At 42.0% G+C, this 21,821-nt stretch overlaps 1 protein-coding gene across 1 annotated transcript; it reads right to left on the reverse strand.

Annotated features, from left to right (window-relative positions):
* Positions 1-8,189: 8,189 nt before the first annotated feature.
* On the reverse strand, positions 8,190-20,665 carry LOC148028635 (uncharacterized). The gene is made up of 8 exons (XM_087687432.1): positions 20,301-20,665; positions 10,771-10,838; positions 9,834-9,909; positions 9,479-9,615; positions 9,297-9,377; positions 9,142-9,213; positions 8,698-8,797; positions 8,190-8,611 (listed from the first exon to the last, which is right to left on the reverse strand). The coding sequence occupies exons 1-8, from the start codon at positions 20,382-20,384 to the stop codon at positions 8,435-8,437; spliced, it is 795 nt and encodes a 264-aa protein (XP_087543558.1). The 5' UTR covers positions 20,385-20,665; the 3' UTR covers positions 8,190-8,434.
* Between the last annotated feature and the right edge of the window lie 1,156 nt (positions 20,666-21,821).

Raw genomic sequence — 21,821 nt, forward strand, 5'->3', positions numbered from 1 at the left:
GGGGATAGGCTATTATGGGCAACTGGAAGAGGTGGAAGGGAGGATACCATGCAAGGGGGCCACGTGGGAGGGAGCCCTCTCCCCTCCTTGCCCTATATATACACCCTCTAAGGGGGAAGGTGGAGAGGAATGAGAGCTACGACGCTGCCATTGCATACCTGAGTGGAGGACGATTCATTGTCCTGCGCGGACTGTAACGTGTGTGGAGGAAGGAGGGGGGAGTGACAGGACGCCATGCTGCGCCATGGAGGGAAGGGAGACGCTAGTTCAGAGCGCCGCCACCTCCTGTCCGGGATCTTTCCGCCGCCATCAAGCCTCCAAGTCGCCATCTCCACGCTACCACGTGCTGCCCAGAAGCTTCTAAGGGGGCTTCTCTAAGCCCCCCTTCCCATTGCATTCCCACACAAGCCATATTAGCCCCGGTTTTAAAACCCCCTTCCCGTGGAGTCCCTATAAAGCCCATTCTACCCAGGATTTTAAGTCCCCTTCCTATTGGATCCACCCACAAGCCCATTTTTCTAGCCGGTTTAAAGACCCTTCTATTGAACCCGCCGAAAGCCCAAATTTTTGTCCCTCTTAAGCTTCAAAGAGGAAGCCTATAAGGCCTTCCTACCAAATATTCCTCAAACCCTAGGCCTGATTCTTTGTAGTGAAGAAGAGGGGTTTCCCTAAGCCCTTCCCACTCGGTTTCCCCCATAAGCCCACTAAAGAGGATTTCCTTAAACCCCAGGATTTTGAAGAAATTAAGCATAAAGGCCTTTCCACCAATCACCCATAAGGCCCTAGGCTTGGGATTTAGAGTTCCCTTTTCCCGCAAAGCCCACAAAACCCTTCCAAAAACCCGAAAATTCAAGGTGAAGAATAGCTCTCAAGCCTCCGTTGTCCAAGGGCCCTCACAAGAACCCTAAGACCTTCCAAAGCCAAATTCCGCAAGACGGAACTTCGGTCAAGGAAGCCATACCTCAAAGGGAATCGCGCGTACAAGGGAGACGGGCCAAGATCATAAGACTGCGAGCCAAGGCAAGAAGTTTGAAATCCATGAAGACAAACCAAAGGTCGAATTCATGATGGCCCCTAAAAAGGCACAAGGCGCAACCGCAGGAGGATCATCTCCTAATATTCATGTGGATATTTCACCGAACCCACAAGTCGAGGTTTTCTTCCTATTTCTTGATTTACGTCGAAATATTGCAATTATGCATGGTTAATTCATGGAATTAGGATGCACTTTTGCGATTGAAATGCATTGGCTATTTTTAAAAGAAGTAACTCACGATTGAAGATTGGTCATTTGTATTTTTCAATGGAATGAACGAAAGATGTCTGCATTTTTAGCAAGCTGCTTCTGTGCATGGCAAAGTAACGAATCTAGAACAACTAATGACTATCATTACAAAATCGAGATTATTGTAGTACACCTTTGATTATGCATGGAAAGATTAAATCGCATGTCACATTATTAGACAAATCTTTCTTCATAATGATTCATTAAGAAAGTTGCTAACAACAGTAGGAAATCGCAAGGCATGGAAATTATTCTAGGGTTGCGTGAAGTAGATTAACTCTAGTCAATTGGCATAAATCTCATTCAACTACGTAGTAGTTAGGAAAGGTTGCGTAATGCTCAATCAGCGTACGAATATTTCATTCAAAAATGAAGTTAGGGAAAGGCTGCATGGTTCATTTTAACATAAAACCTTAAAAGCTTAGTGGCATAAATCATGAATGCAAGCCCTAGTAGGATCAATGGAAATTATGCCGTAATTTAACATGTGTTTTGGTCTTAACAAGAAGAGTTAGGAATTGTGAATTTAGTCGTACGTAGAGGCAATGAATTCATGTTCTTACGTAAATTGTAACGTAATGAAACTAGTATTTTTCCTCTTTGATCAAGACAACATCTTAGGAATGGTTCGTCCTTGTCGTAAGACAAGTAATCTGGATTACCCAAAATACCTAAACTACAAAGGATTCGCTTAGGATGGTTAAATCAATGCAACATACTCCAAGTGCTAAATAGGGTTTAGCACATTAAGGACTTGACCTAGTCACTCTTGTTGCCAAGCCAAAACTCTCATACCCTAAAGTCCTGCCCACATTCACAGAATGTAGGGGCAATTGGACGCACTTGCAAGGAAACAATCTAGGGTCTCTACCCTAAGGATCACTCGTTCAAAAGATGAAACTCGGATTGAGTTGGAACCCCTAGGACCGACGATGTTGGCCTAGTGCAATCGCGATTAGATTGGATATGAAGATACCCTAAACCATGTTTCTTATCTAATCATGATTCCGTGATTAGAAGATCTCGTTCGATGGGTGAAATAGTCCCATGGATTAAATGCAACACTTGTGCAACAAGTTGCAACGTCGCATGATCTTGTGGTTTGATCACAAGAGAATGGCCAATTCCTTGGAATGATATTGGCAGTTTCTTGCGCAAGTTTAACTTGCAAGAGGATGAGTAGTCATCATGTTATATCACCTTTCTTGGGAAAAGTTGCCAAGATACGGGAATTGGATATTTGCTTGGAAGCAAAGGACCAATCAATAATTTGGAGCAACATATTCGCCATGATTTGTTGTTAATAGAACTTAAGGTATTGGTTAAGTTGGGTTAATAGGGTACGGCCCTAACCTAAGGACATAAGGGTTAACAAACAAACCCTTGGGAATCTTGCCGAGTCGCAATTGATCCCGGATCGAATGTTGGATGCATTCGGAGAGAAGGATTCACTCCTTAGCAATTGGCCAATTAACGACCACTGGAAATGATCATGCTTGTAACAATTTAGAGAGCATTGATTGCTTTGTTTGCTCAAGGAACTAAAGGATAAAAAGATATCTAATACTTCAGGTTGAAGGCCTGAAGGGAGAGGCAGCCTCAGTTACCCCCAACCGTCTACCTGACCCTAACCAAGGGGGTTGTTAGCCGCGCCGAGAAGGTGGACCGAACCCGCCGCGAGAGGTCTCTCCGTTGAGCGCTACTTGGAGCAGGAGGACGCTTGGGTGCCGGGGGGGCTCTGGCTGTAAATCCCTCGCCTTCCGAGTGGGAGTGCGCGGCGGAGCTTTCTAGACCCCCTTTCCGATGGACTGTTAAGATGTGTGCTGAAGGGAACAGGTGGATACGTTACACGCTCAAGCCCTTATGTTTGTATTTCCATATATAAGAGTGTCAATTTTCATAATACCTCCACTTTACTAAATTTTATATTCCATTCACCATTCTAAGTATAATGATTTAGAAAAATCATGTCCAAGGTTCAATATCAATATATGAGCCTAGGCTTATAATCTTCAATATCATGACCTAAAACCACTATCGAGTTCATACCTCTTTCTACAAAATCTTTGCACATTTCTACATAATGTGGGACTAATGTCTACCTAAACAATGATGCAATATCCTCCACCTAGACACTTTTATCACAAGGAGCTTGAAAACAAACTACACTTGGTGTATCCAATGGTTTTTCTAGCCCATATATACTTAGATCATCCTTCAAGTCATTAGGTACAACATTGCTCTCTCTGGCTAAACCTTTAGGCCTCCAAATATACTTAAGTCAAAATGTCTTTTGTCCAAGCATAAACATAGTCCCTTTCTTATTATTCACACACTCTATCATCAAGGGGATTTGTTGTATAGGGTAAGAACCAAATGGAGGTGAGGAGCCTAACTGTCTTCTCCTCCTCCTTTTCTTCTTTTTTCTTGGGTAACCAAAGCCATCCTTCTTTAAATGGCTTCCCTGAAATGCAATTCTTTGCTACCATAAGAGAAAAACTACTAGTGCCCATGCTATGTGCTCCATTGGCTTCCAGTAAAGTTTCTTTTGAACCAGTCATACTAGAAGCATGTAGTCTACTATTTTGAATTGTCCACATTGGGAAAACACATGGTCCTCTAATGGGTTCATTCACCTCACTTTCATGCTCATAAGGACATGCATGTCTTCTAATATCTACATGTTGTATACCAAGATTGAGATCCTGGCCATAATGCGAAGGACCTCTTAACTCTTGAATTGGATGCATTATTAATTATTTTAATGATCAATTTATTAATTTTAAACTTGGATTTATACAATATCATGATTTTCTACTAAATAATCTTTTGTAAGAAAAAAATTTCACTTTTTTCTTAATCTAATATGGTTTCATATTATTTGTTTGTTTTCAAAACTCATGCCCTTCTCTGAGAGCTTATTATCTTCAAGACCTCCACTATTCCCACTTTCTTGTTGAAAAAGGTATTGAAAGTCTTTATGCACATGTATGGCATGGGGAAAATTACAAAAGTTCTCCCAAGTAGCTAGAACATTATGCTTATATTGCATTGCTTGTTCTTTGGCCTCAACTGGGGTTTTTGGATTATTTAGTGTAGCATTTATACTAGCATTAAGGTCTAGCCCATTCATAAATACTTTCCTTAGTGCATCCTCCTTGGCCAAAGCCTAAGGCAATCATCAAAGGCAACTATATAAGACTTTATGTCACTATAAGCATGCCTCTTAATAGCCAAGAGCTTCTTAAGAACTTGATCCACATGCAAAGTCTTTTGAAACTCATCTAGAAACATGTCATAGAGCTCATGGATTGAGCTTATGGCTTTTCCATGTAGACTTTGATACCACTTTTGTGATTCTCCTTTAAGGATACTAGAGAACCACAAGAGCCGATGGGTACTATCAAATCCACTAGCATAACATATTAAGTCAAATTTTTTTATGCGTACCATAGGGTCTCATTTTAACATCAACTTTGCATACAAAAACATGATTTTGACTCAAAATTGATAGTTGGATACTCCAATGCCTACTTTGTGCTCTACTTTGCCTTTAGCTTTAAAATGCCCCATGCCTTGCACCTTGAACGCTCCACACCACAAATCTCTTTTAAGATGAAAAACTTCATTTTCCACTAAAAATGCCTTACGAATCAATGTAAAATTGTCAAAAATCTTGAAAAGCATGCCTTGCAAATTTGCCTATCAACTTGTCTAATGCATAATCACAAAACCACCCAAACATCTCTAATGGCAATGTTACACACTCATGATGCTTCTATACACCATGAATTATGAAGACACGAATAGGTTTGCAATAGGGGCGAAGATTCACCAAGTTTCCATTATCCATCATCATCAATCAAAGTACAACCAATGTGAGACAAAAAGAGGTAAAAGACTCATGCATCACAAATCCTCAAAAGACACCCTTCACACCATATATGTAAATATGGCACTTCATGTCCTTGAGGTGCATGCACATGTGGTTAACATAGGCAAGCTAGTAGCACTCCAAACAAGTAGACGTAGGAAGTTCTCCAAGAGGGCTTTTAGGAGTGCAAATCTCAACTAGCTAAAGAATAAAGACCACCTTTGAGATGGATCTTGACTATAGCACCGACTACACTACCTAGACCTTCCTTCACAACATTGGCAATGTCAATGCACAACCCTAGAGCAATGACCCCTTGCATGCCATGAGGAGATTAACAAATAACTTGACATCTAAGCCCCTAGATATGAGATCCTGGCAAGATGCACCTAGGAGAGCGCTCTCGCATCTAGTGGGTTGGGTGGTTTGGTTGGGAGGTTGGACCTACACACATTGTCCCAATTTGGAGGGATATCTATAAGATGGTTGATCATGAGGTTCTACAGCATGCCGCAAGACGTCAAAGAAGGGTAGAGGCAATCCCCGCAAATGGTTAGCCCTTTCTCGTAAAGAGTCAATGCAACTAGGTGAGATGTGGGCAACATAGTTCTTGACTATGAGCATCCCTTTGCAAGTGGTTGGCAGACTCAATGGAATCTCCCCTCTCTCCTAAAAGCACTTTCTTCTCAATACTAGAGGGCAATTGACCAACTCTTAACAAAGGACAATAGGGTTTAACCTTCCTTAGCATTACTTAAAGGATGATCCATGTCATCGACCTCCAAGCCAAGTCCTAGCAACTAGATCCATACACTCACATCTAACATCCAAGAGTGGTACCTCTAGATTTGGGAGAGCCAACCCCTAGACAAGCTCTAGTGGGATCCAAGAGGGTGATTCTAGCCAACCACTATAGCTGCCACGAAGCCACAGTGCTTCTTGGTCTATACAAGTAGACATTGGGCAAAGCATAGCATCATAAATGCTTTTCATCAAACCTTTTGGCAATGCTTATGGAACAGTTGGTGGCCAAGGAGATTGTCCTACTTCATTTGGTTTCTCACACATGGGAACCTAACAATAGAAAGTGAGTTGGCCCAAATATCATATGATGAAGTTTGGAAGTATGGCCTACAAAGACACTTGGAGACCCCCTAGAGTTGTCTTTGGTCATGTGGGTAGCCCAACTGGTGTGGAGAGGAGTTTGTCATCTTCTTTGTCTAGTTGTGCCAAGCTAAGGTGCATTACTTAGGGGGGCTCCTAGCAATAATAAATCGACTACTAGTGTTTAAGGCAAGGATGCACAACATAATCTTCATTACTAAAGTAGCAATCAATCAATTAGGGTTGCCATCTACTATATGAGACAAAGATGCATGACATAATTTTTGTCATGGAAGCAAGCTCTTGTGATGTGGTCAGCCCAGACAACTTGCCCAATCGCCAAGTATTGGAGCCTATGATATCGCGCTCAAAGGTTTAGGAGATCATTGGAAGCCTCAAAGGGTGGCGTATCTAGAAGATACATTGTCACATGATTTTCAATGGTGAGAGCCTCTCAATATACATGACCTTGGAAGAGCTCTATACATCCATTATCCACCCACTCTGCTATCATCGAATCAAGGCAACTCCCAAGCCCTTCAAGACCTCTAACATCAATTCATCTTCACCTAGAGTGGCCACACCTTGTTTTTCAAGATGCAAGCGAGCAGCCCTATGTGGTGATAAACACCAAATCCCCCCTTCCCCCCCCTTTTGGCTTCTCTCTCCTATTCCCCTCAAACCATCTTGAGAGGCTTGAGTATACAATTTCAATTCAATTTTCAAACAACTCCTATTGGATTGCTGAGCACATGTACTTCCTTGTGAAATTTTGCTTGAGTAACATAATCAGACTCTTTTCTCGAGTAACATAATCAACACACTTTCTATGAAAAAAGAGCACTTTGGTTGGAGCAACAAAAAGCTATGGGAATACATATAAGAACATACAAGAAAGATTAACCCTAGGTATCTAACAAATTGTAAACAGATATCGACATGAGCACTCAAATTTCTCAAAACATGGTAGAATACTCACTATTTATAATCCACACAATGAAACACCCATATCTCCACCAAAAGTATTACACTTCAAATAGCACATTTATTTATAAAAAGGAGACTCTTCATGGACGCTCAATAATGCTTGACCTTAAATTATGCCAAAAATGAAGGCCTCATTTTACATGCAAGTGGAACAGATAAAATTGCTGACATTGGAGCGAAACCCAAAACACTGAAAAAAGGACAAGGTGAATCTGCCACTATGGCCTGCCATGACACTCCCACCACACACAGAACAACATCAAGCATGGAAACTTTTAAGCACTCCAAGGAAGCAACTTTTGTGTACCATGTAAGTACCCGAAATAAGTCAAAGAGTCCGTCACTCTAGCTAGGTGATTGATTGTTAGGGCTCTTTCTCAGCAAGTCAAGAGGTAGCAGTGTAACTTGCATGCAATACATGGATAGAACTGTTCACAAATATACTCCGAGACTGGATTGTTGTACAAGTTACTATATTCAACCCCACCAAAAAAAAAAGGTTATATCATCTTTTCTATTTTCAGCAAAGATAACAATACAAACCACTGCCATAGGTGCACACTGCATATGGATTAAATTTAATGGATTCCAAACTTCCAGCTTTTGGACAAAACAATTTGCCCTCTTAAACGAGTGTTGGATTCCTTTGCGTTTGCCTCTCTGCCATTTGAATCATTCCAAGGCATACCTGGAGACGGTAGTCGAGGACAGCCCTATAAACACTACCTGCTTAATTGATGCCATCCTTTTCACTTTTAAGTATTACAATGTGTGTGGAAATGCTCTAGGAGGACAGCCCTACATACTGAAAACCTTACAAATCAAAGTATTGCAATGCTTCCCCTTACCGAAAAAATACTGAAGGAAAGATATGGTCACTATGATTAGCCTACAGCAGGCCAAAAACACGGAATATTAAAGTCAACATAGTACAGAACCTTAGAATTGCAACATATTTATGAATAACTTTCTCCTGTAGCAGAACTCAAGTTGAGAACACTGCTTTGCAGTGAACTTCAAACATTTACCATTCTTTGACTAATTCAAAACCTACACCACTCTTCAAAGTTGGCCTGTAAGAGGAAAAAATTATGTACAACTGTATGGCTATGCCCTAGCTGCTGTGAATCTTGCTATGACATTTCCTCTTTGATTGATTATAGTGATATTTATCCATTGCACAGTTAGGTTATTCTAATAAGGAATACCATGAGCAAGAACATGCAAGTCATGACAAAGATAACAAGCCAAGTCACACATCCCGTCTTAAAGGATCGTGAGTAAATGTATTGTGCACGCTTATTTGCTTGGTTTGTGGATGCTAGACTGTGTTCAATGCCTTGTTCTGTTGAATCAAGTACCTAAATACAGAAGCATGTAGATACATTAAAAAACAAGGATGTAAATATGATTATAACATGAACTTTGCCAAGCAACAAAAGCTTACCTTTTCAGAGTCGAGCACTGCACGGTTCATTGAAAGGCTTGCTTCCTTCATTTGGCGAGCCAAATCTACCATCTCATCAGTCAAATTTTCTTGCAAATGTCTGCGAATTCAGAAAAACTAGTTTATAATTGGAAATAGTACACTTCAAAGTCACAGTAGAGGCAAACAAGTACATTTACATTGTTTTGATTACATTGCTAATTTTGATGTCTTAGCACAGATAAAAGTGACCAATAGTGATAACAAAAATTGGTCAGTTCTAACCAACAGTGCAGTGTGAATTTTGGCCAATGGTGCTAGAAAGAAACAGACCAATAGTAAAGTCTAGGTGCAGCATGTAACACCTTCAAAATTCATTAAATTCTAGGGCTTCCATGACATTTCTAACTGAACACATGTTTCAAACTTCCTATCAATATAAGATGAAGTTCACAGTCATATGACCTGTGCTTTTCAATGAGCTCAAAAGTTGCTGAATCTACTTTCACTGAAGAGCCTGGAGCTGTGCGTTCCATGCTGCAACCACCATTGATGCAAAAAACGCACATTATAATAACATCAATCAAAGCTAGTAATCATAAATCTAAACCATTCCTCACCCATGCTTTTCAATGTCCTCCCGCGGTGCTGCCGTTGATTTCCTAGGAGCACTATGACTGCTGCTTGCTTCGTTGCTTGCTCTGCTTATGCTCAAAACTGACAGTTAGCTGCCATGCAAAAAAGCATGTCCATGGACGATGATCATTCAGCCAGAAAGATGAAAGCAACCTAATTCACTCACATGAGCCTTTTTCTCAGGCCAGAAGATGCTGAGGTAGGCTGCCCCTCTTCTAGCAAGTTAGAAGGCTTACTCACTTTTCGCACCTCACTAATTTCAAACTCCGGATCTTTTACAGAAATTCCTTCCCAAATGTCTTGCTGCAATGCGATAGACAGATCATCATATCATACACTGTATGAACTGAAAGCTGTGACAGACTGTTTGGGCAAGATGAGCATTTCAAATGATGAAAGGTGGAATTAATGATGATTTCCTTGTCTTTAGAAAGAGTCTTTTGTATACATGATGATTTCCTTGTCTTTAGAAAGAGGCTTTTGTATGCCATGAAACAGGCTTAGGAAATACAAGAAGATACCATTCCACTCGTATCTACTCTTTGAGCAGCCAGTTCTATTTGCTCTGCATACTCCTTTGCCTTGGCTGGTGATATGCTGCTTAGAGAAATAACCATTAGCAGGTACTGCAACTCATAGGCATTGCCATTCATAAAGACCTGAATGATGCACAGCTGAACAGAATATTTTAAATGCTCAAAAATGGGTCAAACACAAGATCTTCGTAGCTTAATGCCATGTTTTGCAATTGCATGATTGGCCATGGTTTCCAAGCCTTGTACATTGTCTGCACATCATTCAGTCATATAGAGAATCTCGTACTAAACCAGGTGTATACCTCAAGCAAACAGATTGGTATTTTTATGCAACCTGTCCAGAGGAAAGTTTATGGGGCATGGGTAGCCCATAATCAGGCACAAGATCACTAGGATGGTTTATCCATGAGTGCAACAGTTGCTACAACCTGATCTGCAGCCTATATGATTTTAAACTTGGTGCAATGAGTCTTGAGGATGGGACTTCAATTCCCTTCTAGTAACCAAGTGGAGTGGCTTTCATTAGCCACATCTGGTTTTACATACCTGTGTGCGTGACAGTTGCAACTGCACACCGTTCATTTTTAACACAAAAACTTTCTCAATATGACGTAAAAGCAAAATTGCAAAAGAATTTAATGTTGAATTGGAAATTATTTGTCAGACCTCTTGTTATGAATGTACCATAGATCCTAATCTACTATAGTGCTCTCATCAGAAGATTCTATACCAGTGTAATGTAATTTGCCACATACACAGAAAAATACACACCAGTGTTATGTTATATTAAACAGACCTGCTGTATTTCAATATGCCTTCCAACTGTTTCCACACCTATAACAAGTCTTGTAAGTTTTCAATAAAGTAAGCAACCAATCTTCTCATAATTACAGAAACTTAGCATATTCCATTGAAAAATTACCAGGGTAAATTCCCTTGCCCACTTTCTCCAGTAAGCACTGCTAGCTGCTCCTTCAAAGTTACAATATACTGTTGCAAAGCATTAGTAAAAGAGTTGTCAGACCATCACCAACACTTTGTTGAAAAAAACTTGCAATTATCATGTTTAATATTTACTATAACGATACTTTCACCAAAGTATTTCCAGCAAACAAACAGTGCCATGCATACATCAATAGGCCTAGTTCCATTGCCGCTATGGCTATCAAGTTTGAACTTTGTCAACTTTTAACAAGGGAGAAGCCAGACTGAAGCGTATAGGATCTCAAGGCAGAAAACGGATAGGACCTCTGCAACGGCTTATGGAATTGTCCGACAAGAGATGCTTGGGAAGTGTTTCGTAGTAGACACTCAGATTCCTGAACTTGGGCATAGCAGCTGGTACACACACAGATTTCTCCAGCGCTCCATCACCACCAGCACAAGCTCCACCACGAGCACCAGCTCTACACAACAGCAGAGGACCATCTGAGGTGACAATTGGCAGACTGAAGCATATAAGGTGGCTTTTGGACGGTGTTTCTAGTCTCTTTTGATGTGGATGGTGTCTTCAATTTCAGAGGCTAATCCCTTTGGCGAGACCCACACTAACATTGAGAAGCTGGTGTGATATGTTATCTACATGGAAGGGTATTGCATATTCCTGAGAACCATTGAAGCACAAGTTAAAGCAGGTAAAACTGCAATTCCCCCAAATCCAAATCTTTCCCATTGTGAAGAAAAAACGCTGGTATCTCCATGAAATGTCAAGTCCCACCAGAGGGGACCATGGACAATGCATAATGCGCTCTATGTACCATGACATCCAAATAGGAACAACCAAAGAGGTACCAAATGAGCCCCAGCCAAAGATAGTCAATGAAACCAGCTTTCCTTCCATGGAGGGGTGGTAATAACCTGATTACAACTTAATTACACCAACCAATAATTAATGTAGTGCTGAAACACAAACTTTTACCAGTCAATCTTGGACATTGTGTTAGAGTTATGATCATCCCTTAGACAGGCATGTGTCAGATTAGGCAGTATTCATGCATTTTCTTGTTAGATAGGCATTGGAGAGAAGTTTGTCAGAGTTTGTGTGCTGCATATGCCATGTGGCAGGCCGTACAATCAGCACAGGAGTGACACATGGCAGTCGCATTAATTGCAGATCGGATTGCTGTGCTGATGTGGCAGTTTTGCCATTTTTGGCAGGTTCCTGTGCAGTTGGTCAAATCTGGCACAAGTCCACCAGATTTGGCCCGACTACTATTTTGGCTGGGTCATATTTACTGCTATATATAGCAGATCTTCAGCACCTGTTCATACACTCTAGATTGCAGATTTCAGGCTGAGATTGTGCTGACTGCAGCAAGGTGTACAGCAAGGTGACATCATCGAGGTGGAGATACGCAGACATACGCACTACACCCGTGTACATATCCGCATTGGGATCTTGCACTCGGTGCTCTAAATTTGCTCAATCTTGCGCCGAAATTTGGGGCTTTTCACATTCGAGCTTCAATTTTACCAAATTTCACCGACTAAATTTGGAGCTTTTCGCAAATTTTCCCAAATTCATCAACATTGAGGCTAATTATACATTCTACATCCACATTCATGGACATTGGAGCCCTTTTAGCTGAAAATTCTTCATTGAGGCCATCAATTTTTTGAGAAATTGTGAGTTTTTGGTCTTTTCTTTGCTTTACTTTTGGGCTACAATTGCATTATACTTGGGACAACATCTATTTTTGCTCAACATGTTTGGGGACTCGAAAAAATTAGATGGCACTAATTATCCCATGTGGCCATACACGATGAAGCATGTACTTGTTGCCAGCAGCACTGAAGACAGAGTAGTATGCTGGAGACACAATATGCACAACCTGCAAAAGGTGAATGAGACTTCCAAAGCCCTAGCCAACTACAAATAGTTGGTGACAGCCTAAATGGTCGACCTGCCATGAATGGGCTGCTCAACCTGGCCAACTGCAATAAATGCAGTTGGCAACATTAAATGCTGCATAGATAGGCTGCTGACATAGCAAAAAATCCGAGGTGTCAAGACAATGGTAGGCTGGGAATTGCAGAACATGCCTGAGAAAAGCACACTAACTATGCACAAACAAAGAAAATGCATTTAAATGACTCTATCAAACTCTAATAGGAACTCGCAACTAGGAGATGATAGACTGACAAAACCCTGAAATAGCCAAGCTAACATATACATGGTCAAGAGTATGCATATTACTACTACAACTAGACCTCCAAGCTATTAGGGGAACAGGGAGAAAGTATGGCAAAGCAAGAAAAGGGTGATCACAAATAAGATGAGCAAACATTTGACAGCCCATTACAAAGGAGTTGGAGAAAGCACTTTTGACACTGCCCTCATGCAAGTGTCCAGGAGAAGATGGGTTTGATAAGTCTTTTTTTTGAGCTACCAAAATTCTATCAATGCAAGCCTCATCTTAGCTTTCCAAGAGATTATGGCATGGGTTATGTCAAAGAGACTTTTCGAGGGATTAATTCACCTCATTTCCAAGACAAACTAGAGAACACACAATGGAGGCTGATCAATGCTCCTCGATTGCAAGAAGGCATATGACCATGTGGATTGGGAGTTTCTAGAGGACATGATGCTAAGGATGGAATTCCTTAGTTTCTTCTCTAGAGGGACGACATCCTTCTTGCAATCACTGCGAATAGTAAAAATTAAACATTCCCTTATATGGAGGAGGATGGCCACCTATGGCGAGAGGACTTGGGCTAGACAAAGTTTACAAGATGCTCCAGACGAAGGATCGGAGTAGTCGTGCACTACCAGAGGAAGTAATACATTGACCCAAACCCAACCAAGATGGATGGAGATATTGGGCTTATCACAAGATGCCTCCCCAAAGATATAATGGAATCTAGGAGAGTGGGTGTGGAGGGATCCATCCCTAGATAGGCTATGGAATATGACCTTTGGCTACACTACTATGTTGGAGAAGAGGATTCACATGAGTAGGATCAAAGCACAACCAACAGCCACCTCCCATTGGCACAGTCAGAGCACCTCCCTTGAGTCTACCATTATAGCCCACCACATTGATTATTCACACAACCATTGTATTTGTGGTGCACTAAGCTACTCTTTGTAGAGTTCCTTGTACTTTGTATTTTATCTCATGAGGATTTCCCAGAAAAAAGAAATTCTCTGAAAAAAAAAAGTATTGATATATGTGGTTAGATATCCAAGAGGCACACCCACAACCTTGGCCACAATCTTGGGCATGAGAGCCCTTAGTGTGAACTGATGTGGGTTGGTGGTATGGACGCTAGCTCTTGCGACAAGAATGTGGCCCAATTAGCTTCTAGCCATACGCTCTAGGGTGAGCCTGTTTGGCTCTATGGCTGAGAGGTCAGTCTGACATCCATTCCATTATGCTTTCTATCGTGAGTATGGCTTGTGTTATGACTTGCATGCAAGTCAGATCCTACTTGGGCAAAGCTCTAAAGTGGCTCAATGTGGGACTCTCAAGCAAGAGTTGACATCAGTCAGTCTTGCTTAGTATCAACCAGACTGGAAAATGTTCACCCTCGTAGGGTTCCCTTTTTGTGCTTAAATGTCAATTCTATTTAAGTGATTCTGCAATTCTCAATGATATACTAGTTGCCAAACCTAAGTTCAGCAGTCGGATTGGAGGAGAAAGACACTACACCAAAATTGACACATGGTAGAGACCTGGAAAGGCTGCCGGTGGCAGCCAGCACAGCTCAGCCAGCTCATCATGTCTCTCATCTTAAAATTGTCATAGATAGGAGCTGATTGCTAGTATTATAGCTTGGTATATTTAGACTGCGAGGTGCAACATGCTATACACCTTCAGGATGTATCCACAACAAAGCTCTTTCAAGGATTTGAACAGTGATCACCTACTCTCTCCAAGGAAGATGGGAGAGAAAACAGGTGGCCCTAAGAGGATGAGGAGGAGAGAGGCCACCTTGATCACGCACCTTTTCTCCAAACCATAGCATGTCCCTCAAGTCTGGCATTATAGCCCACTAGATTGATTATCCACACAACAATTGTAATGGGAGAGAAAACAGGGTGGCTCTGAGAGGATGAGGAGGAGAGAGGCCGCCTTGCTCACGCACCTTTTTTCCAAACCATAGCATGTCCCTCAAGTCTACCATTATAGCCCACCAGATTGATTATCCACACAACCATTGTAATTGTGTTGATTATCCACACAACCACTGTATTTGTGATGTACTAAGCTACTCTTTATAGAGTTCCTTGTACTTTGTATTTTACCTCAAGCGGATTTCCTCCAAGGTGTTATTAATAGAAATTTTTTCTCTAAAAAAAGAATATTGAAGTATTGATATGTGTGCTTAGATATCCAAGATGGATACCCACAACATTGCCATAACCTTGGGCATGAGCGCCCTTAGTGCAAACTGATGAGGGTTGTGTTAGCAATCATGTTTGTCATGCCTTGTCATCTCTTGCTTGTGAGCCTCAGTCTCAGGCGAGGACTTTAGGAGCTCTGACCTGTCTATCACTTGTTCTGATGGAGGAGGTAGCTCATTCTAGAGCACTCCATTTCTCCTCCAGTCAGGATTTTATGTGCATTTCCCGAGGCAATTTCTGCATTCTTAAGCCCGCCTCACCTACCAAATATTGTCCACACTTTCTAGGATTTTTCTGGCATTTTTACCAACATTAAATGCTGGTTGGCCATATGCCCCAATTTTCAGGTCAGCCAGTTTTTGGATTTTTCACTATTTATAGCCATTTCTCACTTGGCAATTAGTTAGATTATCATCTTCCCTACTTCCTTGGCAAGTGCACACTCCAACTCCATCACCTTCCTCCATCTTCAATGCTACCCTCATCATCAGCCTGATTTAGTGCCCTCACTAACGCTGTGGACTGCATGCAAGGACTAATCAGTCATCCTATATTCAACATTTGTTCCTTGTTTAGTACAGGTTTCTTTTCTTCTTCTCTTGTAGATTGTCTCTCTCTTCCTCTATGTTCGAGTTCTTTCTTCCATTGCGCACTCTCACATGGTATCAGAGCATGGTATCTAAGAGAGAGACAAAGTTCGTGAGGCCATCCGCATTTGCATTTGCTGAAAATGCAAGCTCCTAGTAGCTGACAATTGCATCTAGTGCACAGGCGTCATCATCTCGAGCCTACTAGGGTGGAAGCGACTGTGTGTTGGCCAGGCAACTATCTTCTGCAATCAAGCGCAACCTTTTAGGAGCAACCGACAGCATTCACATCAGTGTTTCAGTGCTTCTGCATCCTTCGTGAGCAGTCGACAATATTTTCTACCTCAGACAGACCTTCTACATCAAGATCTTTGTATCCTATAGCCGATTCCTCTTGTCTTGGGGCTGTCCATAGCCAAACGCAACTTTTTGTGGGTGTTTTGCTATATACGAAGATGTCTTCTCACCAGTTCTTTACTAACTCAGAGGATGAGGTCTCTGTTCCTTCCTCTGAGAAACAGAGAGATTTTCGTGCTAGTTCACACAACGACCGGAGGTCACCTAGCCTGTTTGTACAAGATCCCTCTCCTCCCCACTGTTCTCTCTATGTTTCACAGAAGGCTCGTTCTAGTGGCCTTCATATGCCTTCCATGGCACCCTCTATACAAGTGCCCGTACTCCCTTCTTTGCCCAAAGAAGACCGGCTTGCTGGTTTCAACTACTTGCTTTGGTCATGTAAGGTGGAGTGTATCCTTGATACCTTCGATCTTTGGGAGTTTGTTACCCACCCTATTCCCTGTCCAGTGGAGGATCCCACCATTGGATCACCGATGGATCATGCAACCTTATGGGATCGGCTCAACTCAAGAGCTCAAGATCTTTCCTCTTTATGAGCTTACAAGATTCAGTCTTAGCGCATGTGCACAGGTTGCAGAAAGTAGCGGAAGTGTGAACAAAGCTTGCTTCTTTGTACCATCAAAAGACATTTGCCCATCGGATTACTCTCGTGACGAAATTATAGATGCTTGCTGTTGGTGATTCTTCTTCCATGAATGATCATATCAACAGGTTGGAGGACACGAGGGATGAGCTTGCGTCCCTTGGCAGGATGATCTCTTTAGAGGATATGGCCATGATTCTTTTGACTCAGCTGCCATCTCCCCGATTTGATGTCTTCTACACTAGCCTTCTTACATCGAGGACCCGTGAGAAGCTTCTATAAGAGAAGCTTACCCTGCTTATTTTGGAGCATGATGAGCGCGCCAAAGAGGTAGCTAGTGGATCCACCTCCACCAAAGCTTTTGTTGCAAGTTTGGGAGGGGGGACACAGAAGAAAGGGAAGTCACAGGCTAAAAGATAGGAGAGTTCTTCAAGTTTTGACTCCAAGTCAAAAAATCCTAAATTCCCATACCCTGGGAAGGGGACACATCCAGAGGAGAAATGTTGAAAAAAGTACCCTCACCTTTGTCCAGGAATGAAGGATGGTGCTAAAACATCCAAGCCTTCTACCTCTACTCTAGTGGTTACCCATAAGTCAATGTTCCTTCATATTGTTGACTTGGAGGAGCCTTCTTCAGTGGTTGGCTCATCTTCTAAGAGGGCTTGGCTGGTTGATAGTGGAGCTTCTAGTCATATGACTCCACGAGGTGATTTGTTGCAGGATCTATGCCCTTCCCGAGGGTTCAATCACTGTTGGTGACATTGTTTCAATGCCTTTTTGTGGTGTTGGCACTTTGTCTTTATTTCCCAACTGAGTGTCGAGCTCCCTTTCACAAGCTCTTTATGTTTCGGACTTGGGCTTTCCACTCCTCTCGATTTATCGCCTTACAAGGCTTGGTACCCGGATTGTCTTCACCAAGCAAACCGTTTGCATTGAGGACTCTTCTACAAGGACTATTATCGTGATAGGTTGGCAGGAGAGTGGGCTTTACAGGCTCCATTCCCCTTCTCTTATGCATGGTCCTCCGAGGCAGTTGTCTATCGCAACACCCATTCCCGCTTGTGCACCTTCTTTCCACAAGCTTCTTCCCATCCCCCACCCTCTCCTCTGGTGGTTCCCTCATACCCCCCATCCCTTTCAGAGGGGAACGATCTCGGTGATGCGGCTATGGATTTTCTGGCCCCTATTGTTTAGAGGGGGCTTCCCAGGATCGCGAGGAGCTTCTTCATCGGCAATCTTCATCGACATTGGCATTCCTCTTGCCATCCTAGGATCCGTTTCTCCCTTGGCCTTTTGCCACTTCCAAGATCTGCGAGGGAGTGTTAGCAGTCATGTTTGTCATGCCTTGTCATCTCCTGCCTGTGAGCCTCAATCTGAGTCACACAAGGACTTGAGGAGCTCTAACCTATCTATCACTTGTTTTAATGGAGGAGGTAGCTCATTCTAGAGCACTTAGTTTATTGCATTTCAGTGCATTTTCTCTTCCAATTGGGATTTTATGTGCATTTCCCGAGGCAATTTCTGCATTTTTCAGCCTACCTCACCTGCTGAACATTGTCCATCCATTTCGGGATTTTCTTGACATTTTTACCAACATTAAATGCTGGTTGGCCATATTTTTTGCCCGAAATTTCAGGTCGGCCAATTTTTGGGATTTTTCACTATTTATAGCCATTTCCCACTTGGCAGTCAGTTAGATTATCATCTTCCCTCCTTCCTTGGCAGTTACACACTCTGACTCCGTCACCTTCCTACGTCTTCGGTGCTGCCGTCATCATCAGCCTGATCTAGTGCCCTCACTGACGCTATGGGCTGCCTGCGAGGACTAATCAGTCCTCCTTCTGTATTCAGCATTTTTTCCTTGTTCAGTGCAGGTTTCTTTTTTTCTTCTCTCGCAGATTCTCTCTCTCTTCCTCTGTGTTCAAGTTCCTTCTTCCATTGCACACTCTCACAAGTTGGTGGTATGGGACACCAACTCTTGCAACAGGAATGTGGCCCAAAACGCTTCTAGCCATAGGCTCCATGGTGTGCCCGTTTGGCTCTATGACTGAGAGGTGAGTCTGTGATCATGTCCATTCCATTATGCTTTCTATCGATGGTACTGCTTGTGTTATTACTTGCATGCAAGTCAGATCCTAATTGGGCAATGCTCTAAAGTGGCTCAATGTGGGACTCTCAAGCAAGAGTTGACATCAGTCAGTCGTGCTTAGCATCAACCAGACTGGAAAATGTTCAGCCTTGAAGGATTCCCTTTTCCTGCTTGAGTGTCAATTCTTTAGGTGATCATGCATTTCTCAATCATATACTGGATGCCAAAACTAAGTTCAGCAGTCGGATTTGGGGAGAGAGACACTGCACCAAAACTGTCACATGCTAGAGACCTGGATAGGCTGACGGTGGCAACCAGCACAGCTCAGCCAGCTTACCATGTCTCTCTTCTTAAAATTCCCAGCTTCCTTTTTTGGAATGGGGAAAAATGTTGTTTTTAAATTACAGTTAGAGGTGCACTTGCATTTCATCCAAGAGAACTGTGCTCCTTTTCTCAGCACAGCTCTTGCTAGAGTTGGTGTTAAAAAATGAGTATTGTGCTCAGTTTGTATGCAGATTCAAAGCTGAATTTTGGTAAAGTTTGCCAACACACTGATATTGTGTTTCAGGATTTTCTACTAGTGCTGCTCTTTTGAGCTGCTGCTACTGTACAGGCCTCAATAGCATCCATTTTCTTCATCAAATCTAAAATTTGGTGCTAGTTATTTATCCCTCATCACTTGCAAGCTTCCCAAGGAGCTTTCTGCTGCTTAAAACTTCCAGTAATGGTAAACTTTACCTCTTTCTTCTTTCTTTTGCACCGGTTTTCGCATATTATATGAGCCATAGCATCTGCACCTTTGCATTCCACACAGTACTAAAGCAGACATAATTATCCACAAACCCAAGATTTTCATTTACAAATTATTATACCTTAATTATACAATCAATTACACCTTTTATAATAGCATTGTACCAAAGCCAATTTACTGTTCAATTATTCAACCTTCTTTTATCATGCCTGCTGCTAAATGTATCTTTCAAAATCTTGACAAAAAATACTGGCAGTCCCAGCAAGGAGAACAAAGAGATAAAGCCCATTTTGATTGCATGAGTGTGCACGCTACATGTGAGTGGCCATCAACTCCATCCTGGTGATCGCGAGGATGCCTTCTGGAGTAGGCCTTACGTACCATAACACACTAAAACCTCTGACCTTTTAGGTTCACACATTTGAACAAGCCTATGATAGGAGCTGCTGAAATGCTGAGAGATCTACCTATAAGGGTAACGATAACTTTTTATATAATGGAGGAATAGATCCAAATGTGGATAACATGGATATGATTGAAACAACTTGTAAGCGATTCAATCGGTCGATAAACACGACAAACACGATCCAAAAGGGAGCACTCGTACGTGAGAAACGCAATGTTTGGTGGTAGACACTTGCCAAAATACTACTTATATTGTTCAACTCTTGGTTGTCAGATAACATCATCCTCACTCTATTAACCCCTTCTTGAGGGTAGTGATGGTGCAATCCTAACCTGGGCCAGCTTTGCCTGGTTAGTCTGGTGAGGCATGGCAGCAAGGAGTCTTCGCAGATTGATCTCTGTCTTGGTCAGTCCCATCTTGGCAGGCAATGGTGGCTCAGAGGGGCTCAGAAAGCTACGGATTTTACCCTTCTGTAGCCGCTAGGGCTGAGACTGTTGGCAGCCACCTGGATCAGCCCACGCGCAACATCTGGACCGCTGCATCGAACGAAACTAAAGATATACTCTCTCGCTCGCTCGCTCGCTCTCTCTCTCTCTCGGCTCCTTCTGTCTCTCTCGGACCTTAGGCATTTTGGGTTCCTAGGAGCGGGACAAAGTCTAGCGCACTGTTACGTTTTGGATCCTTCTCTTGAGTACCCACATTGTACTATGGCACGTCTTTTGATCCTTCTCTTGAGAAGCCAAATTGTGCCTCTAGAATTTGGGCTGTCCTTCAACCCTTGATTCTCAAATCTATCTCAAATAGCAAAAGTCTATTTCATAGAAATAGAAAGCCTCAATCCATCTAGAATTGCAAAAATAAGCTACTATTTGATAGAAGTAGAAAGCCTCAATCCATTACTAGTAATAAGCACCTAATATGTAGGGTATCTTATAGATGCAATGCCTGAAAGATTGGCATGCCCTAATCCTCATGATATGAATCCCTATTTGGCCAATAGAGACGTCCCTAATGGACAAGGACCTCCATTAGCTTTACTTGCACCACCTAATTATGACTAGTAGTGTTGAGAATAAAGATCAATCCTTTAAGTATTTCAAGATCATATATACCCTATGTAACATACCATCCTAGCAATGCTCCTACCAACTATGTGGAATAGCCCTTAAAAGAAGATCTATAAACTAATAAGTGCATGTCCATAGATGAGGAAGGAAATATAATCCTTGTCAATCATCAATATTTGCCCATCATGGTGCTAGACAAGTTAGAGAGAAGCGAGGAGCAACTTTGGAAGAAATAGCATGTTGGAGTTGTGGCCAACCAATCACATCTCTTCAAAATTTCTAGAAAAGCAAGAAGTGGGATGAGAAAACAAGGTAAATCAACGATGCCCCGAATGCACAATTACCCATACCATACCATACATATCCTAAGGGAAGAGTTTCCATCGCAAGTAAAGCACATAGTACCATCTACATCCATGAATCTCTTTGGAGTTTGAATTATCACAAAAAAGTTGGCCCATATTCCTTTAAGCATAATAACTAAATCTTAAAGCAAATGAGCATGTGTAAGCATATCAAGACTATTCATAGTAGTTTGATTAGCCATTGAAAAGAAAAACTCCAAGAAAGTAATCAAAAAGTGAGCTACTTGGAATCTTATTCTAAAGATCGATTGTGAGACGACACACTTCACTAAGCCAACTTTATGTTGGGGGTTAACAGTCACTTGTGCCTAGCCGCCTATATTTACTTTATACACAATGCCTAGATACTTATACATTACAAGTAGTGGTTGCCCATCATCGTCACTTTATTTTTTTTCTTTCTATGACAATAGAATAAGGG

This window comes from Lygodium microphyllum, chromosome 11 (assembly GCF_053477565.2).
Source record: "Lygodium microphyllum isolate KBCC chromosome 11, Lygodium_microphyllum_v1.1.10, whole genome shotgun sequence".
NCBI classification, from domain to species: Eukaryota; Viridiplantae; Streptophyta; class Polypodiopsida; order Schizaeales; family Lygodiaceae; genus Lygodium; species Lygodium microphyllum.

Coding starts and splice junctions, on each gene's coding strand:
- LOC148028635 (XM_087687432.1), bottom strand. CDS start 20,384: ATGGGACTGACCAAGACAGAGATCAATCTGCGAAGACTCCTTGCTGCC. Junction 8,798..9,141: donor GAGCTCATTGAAAAGCACAG/GTCATATGACTG, acceptor CTGAATTCGCAG/ACATTTGCAAGAAAATTTGA. Junction 8,612..8,697: donor CAGTGCTCGACTCTGAAAAG/GTAAGCTTTTGT, acceptor TTCTGTATTTAG/GTACTTGATTCAACAGAACA.